We start from the raw sequence: 10608 nt of genomic DNA on the forward strand, positions 1-10608 counted from the left end.
CAAGTCACAATCAAAGACGACGCATGTACTCGACAGCTTGTATTACCTACATGCAGCTAGTCAGCGACCACCTTTTCACATTTCTAATGATGTGAAAACAGTCCCTAGAACTCCTGTGCAAACTCTAATATCTGCCTAGGTGGAGTGAAGGGTCAAAGGGTTTGTTTATCTAGTGTGACAAGAAGTTCATCGTGGGACATTGTTGTGCACGACTAACCCGTACAGTGATGTTGATTGATGGAGAGACCGAGGAGGACGTGCACGAGGACTAGGTATGCACAACTTCGGACCCACGACGTCGTTGAAGACCTTACAAGTGGACGACATAATTAGAAAGCACCGTGCGTATCCTCATTGTCACGGGGAGTACAAACAACTTCCTAGATGAGTTGCTAGTTCAGAAGATCAAGCTCTGTTACGGTCACTTTTGGTGAAGATGAGTTTTTATCCAATTTGATAATCTAAACAAAAATCAGCATGAAACTTGCAAAGGTAACTAAGATCGATCTAACCGTTAGATTGATCTGATATTTGAATATGTTGTTTATTTATGAGTTAGAAATCCAACGCAACCAAAATCATGACGATCAAATGAGTAGATCAAAAGTTATATATGAAATAATGACCGAAGGTTAGGAGATAGCGGGATAGACGTGAAAACTTGGGTTGGATACTAAGGGGGAGGAAGGAGGAGGGAGAAAATGGCTTAAGCCTATATGAAAACCAATTCTAATATTCAATAATCCAAAACGGTTATTTTTTTCACATATTTGGAGACTAGCCAAACATCAAAAAACACTAGGCAAATCTTATTACAACTCAACTTACTCATCGTGCGTTCGAACGCACCCCGATCAATTCAAACGGGCAAAACGCGTTCTCTATATGTGCGAACGTGAGACATCCATTTGCATTTGAATGCACTTGCTAGAAACTATTTTATTTTCCTAGAACATAACATATAAATTGATATAAATTGAAGTGGTTTAATTATGTTCACTATGCACCTAAGTCATTATGCACCTAAGTCAAGAACCTCAACAAGCTTTAGGATTGGATGTCACCATTGGCGATTGGCGATGGGACGACTCTCCGAGCTGACAGTATTTATAGTGATATTCAAGTGTGAGTCCAAGGGCATTCCTTTGTCAAGGACTTGTATCTGATTGCTCCCCAAGGAGCAAACATCATTTTGGGGACATAGTGACTTTAGAGCTTAAGGCTAGTTACTTTTGGTGGATGAGCCTTATCTTTAAGCACAACGATAGGAGAGAGCAGCTTTATGGCATTTGACTGCAATAGGGAGCATCCTTGCAGCCTTTTCGAGGCTTATCGAGCATCACTGACTAGACTTATTTGATGTAGTTGGCTCTTACCAAGCCTGAGGAGACACCAAATAGGAATATCTGATGATTTGGCTCATCTTCCATAGAAGTTTCTGATCCTCTTTAAGGAGCCGAAGAGATTACCATTGGAGCGTAAAGACGAAGGTTCTAGGGGAGTGGCTTGGACGAACCACCGACAAGGCAACATGGGAGATGGAGGATGACTTGATAGATCATTTTCTCACCTTGCACATTGGGGACAAGGTGAGAGAAGTATGGTGGGTTATTGTAGTCCTTAATTATGCTATGGATAGGATATGACCAGCTCACCTCAAACTAGATCAATTTCTATAATTATTTTAAATAAAAATAAGAAAACCTCTAGCTAGTGCGTTCGAACGTGGATGTGGTCGAAGGGCGTTCGAACGCCTGCACAATGTTCGCACATACATAGCCTATTTTTATACGTTTGAACACAGCCAAAGAGCGTTTAAACGCTCGTCGATTAAGTTGTTTCGTATTATGATTTGTTTATGATTTTTGGACGATTGGCTAGCCTCCAAATATATCGAATAGCAACCACTTTAAAATTATTAATTCTTAGAGCTTTGTTTTATATCTAAGCTTGAGCTAACCTTCTCCTTCCTCCCTCCTCCCCGTCAACACCCACCCCAAGCTCCTTCTACGATCAAGGTTAATCCTCCATCACTTCTCTCTCCTCACTCCAATGACTAGCCATACTTGAAAACTCCCTTCTCCCTCCTCATCTTGTTCAAGATATTAACCATCCACTTTCATTCCCTAATCATAACCATACACCATTTTCCATCAACCACATCCATCCTGTCATCTCCTGACTTTTGATCATTATTTTCTTCATTTTTTTTAATCTACTTACCCGATCAATGAGATTCCAATTGCGTTAAATTTCTAGCTTCTAGAGGAACAATATATTTCAATCTCAAATCATTCAAAGATTAGATAAATCCCTACTGCCTTTGAAATTTGTGTTCAGTTTCTATCTAGAATAGCATCTCAGATCAATAAGCATCTTGCTCGAGGGCGATTGTAATATAGACAATATTTATCACTTCAACGAGCAGTAAATATTTTTTGTACTTTACAATATTTTCTAGGTTCAACGTGTATTTATTACAAATTGAAGCAGAAAAACATTTCACCAGCAGCTGCAGCCTAAAGCTCCTGTTTGGTCTGCTCAGTGAGTATTACTAGGAGCATGAACAATCTTTATTAGTAGAAGCAGCCTTAAGACTGCGTTCCCATTCATCCGCTGGTTGTGATTCACCGTGTGGAATATGGCGAGGATGCTTCTCTCTTTTGTCCCCCTTTATCTGCCTCAGCGCATGTTTTAGTGCTGGAATCAAAGCCTCCATGCACTCTACAACTGCGTTGGGATTACCAGGCATATTGATGATCTGCATATGATGTGAAAAATCCTCTGAGTCTTAAGAATCTACGAGATCAATATCAGCAAGAAGGTCAATTAACTAATTAAGTGGTAGCTATTACTAGTGTAGATCCTCTGATCCCAGCAGCAGCCCTCGAGAGCATTGCAAATGGTGTCACCTATTCCAAAGAGAGCCGTTTCAGCATGGGTAAGAATCTAAAACAAAACACAAAGCAAAATTGAAAGCTTGACTGGACAATTAATCATCAACAGTGTGTGAAAGCATTCGTGCAACACATGCCCAGTTAATAGTATGACATATCCATAGGAATGACAATGTCATGGAAAGTTCAAAACTGATTAGAAGAGGGATCAAATGGCCATGTCAAACTCCTCATATACACGATGTCATCATGAATGCTAATGCTACCTTCAGACTCTCTTGAAGCATCACAAATAGAAGACCAGGTGTTTCTTTCTCTATTACAGACTTTGTGGCTTCAGGTGTAACATCTCTTGGGGTAAAGCCAGTTCCACCTATATTAAGATAAATCAAGAAATAAGATGATATTATACAAACAATTTAAAGCAAAAATTCTATAGGTTTTTTAAATTTGGTGTGTGTACCTAACGTCAAAATTAAGTCAATCTTGTCAAAATCACTCCACTTTTTAAGAACATCTTTGATTGTATCTTTTTCATCAGGAACTACAGCAGTTGCAACTACATTTGCTCCCCCTAGTCTTTCTGATAAAGAATTCACAACAGAAATTGCTCTTGGACCGCTGCAAATATTGAAGTTAACAGGCATAAAAAAGGTAAAAGCTACCGCCATAATCTGATTATCAGCTATCACAATAATACCCAGGATATTGGAAAGAAACAAGATTGTGTATTGCTAAAATGAGTTTATTTATCTTGATCAATGTTATCATCTCTGTACATCCATCATTAATTGCTTTTGAGAGAGAACTAAAAAAAACTCAATCACAAATACATGAGAAGTATATTTGGAGTATTTAGTCACTTTGTTGCCATCTTGTTGCAAGAAATAGCAATACTCCATTTTATTTAGCATCACAAAAGTGACCACCTTAAAATAACGATCCAAAGAGGTGTATCAGGATGCGTGCTCTTTATACATACACATAATGCCATGAAAATGAGATAAAATTAAGAGCTTTGAAGATGTTATGGCTCGATCAAGAAACCTAACATGCACCCTACTGTTGATGTAACTTATCTAGCTTATGCAATGCTTATATAGCCTACCTAATTGAAAAAAAATGAACTTCCTGATCATGCTTGATAATGGATTTCTAGGAAAAGTTGGACTTCAAGTACTAAGTTACTCAAAGGATCAATCTGAATATGATATTCTCCAACAAGGTGAAATAAAATATGATGAGTCACTCATGAATCAGGATAACATTAACTCAAAGATTCTCAAACAGTTAATCTGCTTTATACATCTAAAGGAAACACAAAGAATTCAGAAGATATGAAAGAGAGTGGTTATGGGCGTGTTTGATTACTGACAAAACCATAAGCACAAACTGATAATTAAGATATAGATAACTAACCAGCTTGATGATAAGACATAATCAACAAAAATGTCATTGACACTCCCACAAAAAATACTGATGCATCACATTAGACCATAAAAGGAGAAGTAATTACAGATTAAAAACTTTTTTCTTTTTTCTTTTTCTTTCTCCTCTCAGCATAGATACTATAAAAGAAATAATTTAGGTGATAACTTAACATTTTAATTACCTCCTATCGGGGCCAGCACCTGATGATACTGTGTCACTCACAGTAAGAATTGCCACTTTAACTTTTGCTTCCTGAGATGCAATAGGTGTTGGTGTATATGCAAGAGGGACCAGACGATCTGGCAACTTAATTAGAGGAAAGTTACTTATGTCTGAAATTAGTATTGCCGACACAGATGTCCCAGTTGTGAGCATATTCCCTGTTGCTGGCAACTCTAGCAATGCATTTGCAGACTTCATACTAAGAAGACGGCTACTCATTTGCTGGCCAGTGCTCTCAGCAATGTAACTGTAAGAATCAAGAATTTATTCTATTTATTATAAAAAATCATGCTAAAATTTCGATGTCAACAATCTAACAGGTATTACTTACCCAGGCATACCAGATCCATCATCAAGCTCCCATCTTAGTGTTGCACGATGAAATTCTGGACGATGAAGATCTGTTCTCATCGGTTGTCTGATACGAGCTTGTACTCTGTAGAATCAGTGAAAGCTATAAATTGTCATAATAAGATAGTAAAAACAACATAAGGAATTAATAAGTTATGCAAGCAGATTATCAATACTAACACAAAATAAGAAGGCCATTTGCCATTTGACTCTCTAACTATATGTCAACTACTATAGAAAGTGCAAGCTAATTCATTTAAATTGACAAGGTTCCACCTTTGTTGCATTGCCAGGTTTATATATCATACATCTAAAGGAGGCTGACCTCCAATATTGAAACATTGGTAATAGAGTTCTTGTGGATAGGAAAATATGTATAATTATGTACCAGAGAAACTTCAAAAGAACCTATGATAGTATAATTATGTACCAGAGAAACTTCAAAAGAACCAAGTAATACGAAGAATATACTGTCAAAATAACAAGAAAATATATTTTTACTAAAAAAATAGAAGAACCAGAAGGCAAAAGCAAACATGAGATGAAGTAAACCTCTGAAGTTGAGGGTTCGACCAAGCGGAAAGGTGGCGTATTGTGGGGATCACAAAAAGATTAAAACCAACCATACAGCTCACTGGATTTCCAGGCAGACCAAATGCAAGAACTGTCTTAGAACAATGGGTCTCTTTTGCTTTTGGAGTAATCTGAGCAAATGTCAATGGCTTTCCTGGTTTCATGAGAACCTACAAAATGAAGAATAGTTATGAATTGGTGATAAACATCAACAGGAAAAGATCAACATATTAAAGTAATTAGAGTTTAAACAATCAAGTTTTGAGGAAAGAGTCTCTTTTGGTACTTCAAATCTTCAACAAAGCTAAAGACAGCATGCAAGATCCCACATGGACTAAGAACTGCATATGGGTAATCTTCATCAAATGAAAACTAGAGATATATCGATTGATATAGAAATACTTTAAATACCAAGAGATATCTCTGATACAAGACACTGAAAAAGATTAGTGGCATGAATTCTATTAGGATATCTATGTCAGACATCTACAAATTTAAGGACATATGGTGTTTTAGTCAGATGTTTACTTATTAAGCATCCTGAGATGTATGATCTCCTCCTCTTGTTTACTTGGAATTGAAAATTTTTATTGTGTAACTATAATATCTTTCTTTATTCAAAGATTTCAAACTTCACAAGTTATCTGAGATATGAAAATCCACTACATTTTGTGAAGTTCTCAGTTTTTCAAACCAGTTAAGGTTGACCAATTCATCCAAGGTAATAGTCTCTCTTCTTTTCATATAATATAGCTCCTAATCATCTATGTCGAAAAGTGCATCCAACAAGGGAATGTGCATCAAAAGAAATTTTGCAATTAGCTTGCTAGAGTACAGAAAATATTGGTAAAATCAGCTTTTATCCCATCGGTACTACAAAAAGAACTCATGCTCCAGCTCCCAACAGAAGCAGTTGTTCCTATGTTCGCTTCAATTAAGAGGATCAATCATAGTAGGTCAAGCTCCAATCATAATCCTCTATTTGCAGCTCGTCTTACTGCCACATTGGGTGAGTCATTGAGTATGATATGTGATAAAATCATGCATGCATTTCCTTGGAACCTCTACACCATCTCTGATAAAGCAGATGAACCTCAAAGAACAGAGAACCATGGAATCTGCATTAGGCAGGGGTTGAAGAAGTGTGCAGTAAGGAGTGGCCAAAAAAAATCCTGCTCTATGTTGAGATCTATGTCTTCCCCATATTAGGACTGTCTTAGGAAATGGAATTACTACTCATAACTTTTGTTTTCATTATTCCAGCTTAAATTTATACTTGGTGGTGTTTTGATAGGAAAGATTGGGATTGAGGAGGCAAGGAACATATCAAAGCAAAATAGTCAAACTCATATTTGAATCCTAATATCAGCAGCTCATAGATGTATTTTATCGCACAATAATATGATTCTTTTTCCCAATAGAATAAAGAAATGCTGCTTTCTTTCTTCTTCTTTTTTTCTGTCAAGCATCAAATGAGGAAAATATGTAATTCATGTTTGTAGATGGAAGAATATTATATATAACTCACTAACCTACCTTTTCAAAGTAAATTGTCCCCTTTTTTGCCAAACAAGGCTTGACAAAATCCTTATCACCCATAGAAACACCACCAGAAGTTAAAAGAATATCAATACCAGAACTGATGGCCACATCGAGAATCTCATTAAGACTTTCTTCGTTATCCTTTGCAATACCCAAATCGATAATTTTGCACTGCTGTTGTCTAGCCGCGGCAAGTAGCATAGCACGGTTAGAATCTCTAATCTGCAAAGTAATTTGAAAAACTAATAAAAGATATTCAACTTTTCTTTTCTCATATTATGCTAGTACATTATCATAGTAATAAGAATATTGAAAGAAAAATGAAGATCTATAACACTCTGAAACCTCACAAGTCTGAAGTTCATATACTTATGGAATGGCAAAAATGAACAACCTGGCCGCGGCAAAGAGTCTGAGTTGCTGGCTGCACTAGCTCATCTCCTGTAGAAAGCACGGCAACAGTCGGCCTAGGGTAAACCTGCACTTGACCAAGCTCATGCTAGCTCCAGCTTATCTATTTCTCCACAAAAATGCAGTTGATAACAGATTTTACAGATACCTTCACCGTAGTTACTCCAACTGTGGCAAGGAGACCAACTTCAGGACAACCTACATGCTCACCTGACTTCAGCACTATTGCATCTTTCTCAATGTCACATCCCTATGAAATTAGTAGACAAGCTTAGAGAACTCGTTCTGTCTATATGCCCAACTTCTTACCAAAGAAATTAACTTCATGTTTTAGTCTGAATACCGTACACAAGGTAGAGAAAAAGAAACAGAAAGAAAACGGGCTTGGATCATAAAGCGAGGTATGGAGAAAATAAGATAAGCACAAACTTACCACCATTATTGAATAGGTTGTTTCCACAGTTACAACCCACAACAATTTAAACGCAAAGGAGACAATCCTTACTGTTACAATCAATTTAACAATGGACACTAAATATAATTTGGTAAGGAAACAACTGCTACTTCCTTAAAATAGATAATAAAGAAACACGTAAGATAAAAGAGAACTGCAAACTGCAAGGGATAAACTTCTAGCTCATATGGTGAGACAACATGCTTAAAAGAAAGCAGAAAGGAAAGAGAATCCAAAATGAGAGTGTTACAACTACCGATACCATTCAAATGCAAATTGGAAGACAATTTAGTAGGTGTAATGTAATAAACAAAAAGTTGTGCTACACCATGAACTATCTAGTCAATCTACAAATGAGAAATACAGAAATGCATGGTAACATGGAAACATATCAAAAGAGAAATATAGAAATATATCGAAACAAGCTTAAGTTGCATCAATAACGAAGAGAAAAGTGTACCACATTTCGGATATCATGTCCTTCAGCTACTCTAGTCAATATCCTAACCCTCTTTAATCCATTCAAAGTGTCGGTTACTTCTTCAGTGTCCTCAACTTGCACAACAGCGTCAGCACCATCAGGTACAGGTCCTACATACAAGTTCACAAAGAAAACAGAAATAATTAAAATAGAAGAGTCAATTGAAACGGATGAAAGGGAATACGGCAATAAAGGAGCATATATTTTAAGATAATGGCCAAGATGTAAGTTGTGCTCTCATTTGCGAGGAAACTCCAATCCATAATTAACACATATCAACTACAAATTGCCAGATGAGGTGCTAATAAAATTTTTTGATTCCCAAAGTAAACCGTAGTACCAACAAAAGGAAAAATAATTGAGGAACCATCATTGATTGTTCATGTCAGCATAAAAATAAAGGCAAGATTAGCAAACATATAAACAAAATGTTTTAGATCTATTTTCTCCAAAAATTTTGTTTTCAAAATAATCACCTCCAGTTGTCACATAAGCAACACTTTTAGGAGTAATTACTACACCGACACCATCATTGCCGGCTCTTGATTCCGTAACTACTGGATATTCACCAGGCCCATCAGAAGCTACTACAGCATAGCCATCCTGAACAGAAACAGGTATAAATGATGGCAATAATCTGGAAGATGAAAGAGATGAACTCGGACAACAACCTCTTTTCCACTACTATTTTACTTATCATTCATCTATAAATCAAAGATCGGAACCATTCGATAGTCCAATCGATCCTCTAACCCAGACAAGGAGAATTGTATCGTTACCTTAATGGAGGCCCGATAGGGAGGTAACGGGTCGGGTGCGCGGACGTCCTCCGCCAAGACGTGGCCGGGGGCGTCGTGGAGAGGGACGGTGACCGGATCCAGGCGCTTGGCGACGCTGAGGACGATCCGGAGCGCTTCGTCGACGGGGATCATCGCGGCGGAGGAGGAAGACGGCGGCGGCGGTGGACTCATCGCAGACTCGAGAAATCCTCTTGTTTCCTTTTAATCTTCTTCTTTGTTTCAAATGTTCCCCAGCAAGCTGTATTAAAACTAATACGTGAGCGATGCAGTGACGTGGGTAACTATTGAATTTTTTTATCAAAAAGAAATAAGTACTGAATTAGAGATGTAGGAATTTCATGCTGTCTTGCACTGGCGGTAGCAATTTTAGCAAGAGAACTTTTGTTTATCGGTTAAACCCATTTTATTCTCATGCTCAAAATTACTTTATTTCTTTTATACTTTAAAAAATTTTAAATTAGTTCATATACTTACAATTAAAATGGGACTATTAGTTTTTCATCTAAATTAACAGAGTGCATCCCAAAAAAAATGGACGGTTGAATTCTCTCAATTTTTAATTTGTTATAGACAAAAATACATTTCTCCTCGTATATAAGTATTATTTTTTTTAAATACCTATAGAGAAAAACTTTCTATATTGTGTCAAATATATAGTAAATTTTATTAAACCTAGATTTGTATAAAATTTAATATTTATATCACATCTAAAAGCAAAATAAATATGGATTAAAAAACAAGGATAAGACCAAAAAAAACCCATATCTATTTTGACTAATAACCACGAAAGGGTATTTTGGTTATTTAGGTGCACCCATTAATTTTGATAGAAAAACCAACGATTTTAATTTAATCGTAAGTATAGAAATTAGTTTGAGACTTTTTAAAGTACATGAAAGTAAAGACGGGGATAAAAATATATTTAGCCCTTTGTTTATCTATTAAGAACCTTGTTTAGTTCATAGATAAAATTTTTTTAAGGATAACTTTATACATACTTCTTAAATATATATTAGGTACATTTATAATTTTACTCATATTTTTGTTTGATTGTAAAACATAAAGATTATTTTGTATAAGTTTATAAAAGAATTTGTCTATGATTACTAATTATAAATAATTATGTTAATTCTACTAAAAATCTTGCTTAGAAAATATGCATAATTGTATCACATCTTATAAATGTGATAACTTGTTATGACTTATATTATATAAGGTTTTACAAAAATATATATAAGTAAGTGTTTGGTTATAAAATGCATGTATTTAAATGAGTCCTGATTTATGAATAAGTATCAATTGTGCATAAACCAAACACCACCCTATAATAATATAATTTTGCTCATATCAAAGGAAATAAATTGTTTTAAACATAAAAAGAACACCAAGACAAAATCCAACTCCACAGCGATATTGCACCTGTACACAGTAGTCTAATGCTCTTTC

At 36.0% G+C, this 10608-nt stretch overlaps 1 protein-coding gene across 1 annotated transcript; it reads right to left on the minus strand.

Annotated features, from left to right (window-relative positions):
- Positions 1-2360: 2360 nt before the first annotated feature.
- LOC140772130 (molybdopterin biosynthesis protein CNX1) lies at positions 2361-9384 on the minus strand. The gene is made up of 13 exons (XM_073114040.1): positions 9142-9384; positions 8839-8965; positions 8342-8472; positions 7576-7677; positions 7411-7494; positions 7011-7238; positions 5454-5644; positions 4882-4986; positions 4510-4797; positions 3361-3518; positions 3164-3270; positions 2856-2912; positions 2361-2761 (listed from the first exon to the last, which is right to left on the minus strand). The coding sequence occupies exons 1-13, from the start codon at positions 9331-9333 to the stop codon at positions 2555-2557; spliced, it is 1977 nt and encodes a 658-aa protein (XP_072970141.1). The 5' UTR covers positions 9334-9384; the 3' UTR covers positions 2361-2554.
- Between the last annotated feature and the right edge of the window lie 1224 nt (positions 9385-10608).

This window comes from Typha angustifolia, chromosome 12, assembly GCF_048772165.1.
Source record: "Typha angustifolia cultivar Huaian chromosome 12, ASM4877216v1, whole genome shotgun sequence".
Classification (NCBI taxonomy): Eukaryota; Viridiplantae; Streptophyta; class Magnoliopsida; order Poales; family Typhaceae; genus Typha; species Typha angustifolia.

What these genes read in the sequence shown, in the direction of transcription:
- LOC140772130 (XM_073114040.1), bottom strand. Translation starts at nt 9,333, where the DNA reads ATGAGTCCACCGCCGCCGCCGTCTTCCTCCTCCGCCGCGATGATCCCC. An exon ending in AGACTCTTTGCCGCGGCCAG is followed by an intron (nt 7,239 to 7,410) that starts GTTGTTCATTTT and finishes ATTACTTTGCAG; the next exon opens with ATTAGAGATTCTAACCGTGC. An exon ending in TCGAACCCTCAACTTCAGAG is followed by an intron (nt 4,987 to 5,453) that starts GTTTACTTCATC and finishes CTGATTCTACAG; the next exon opens with AGTACAAGCTCGTATCAGAC.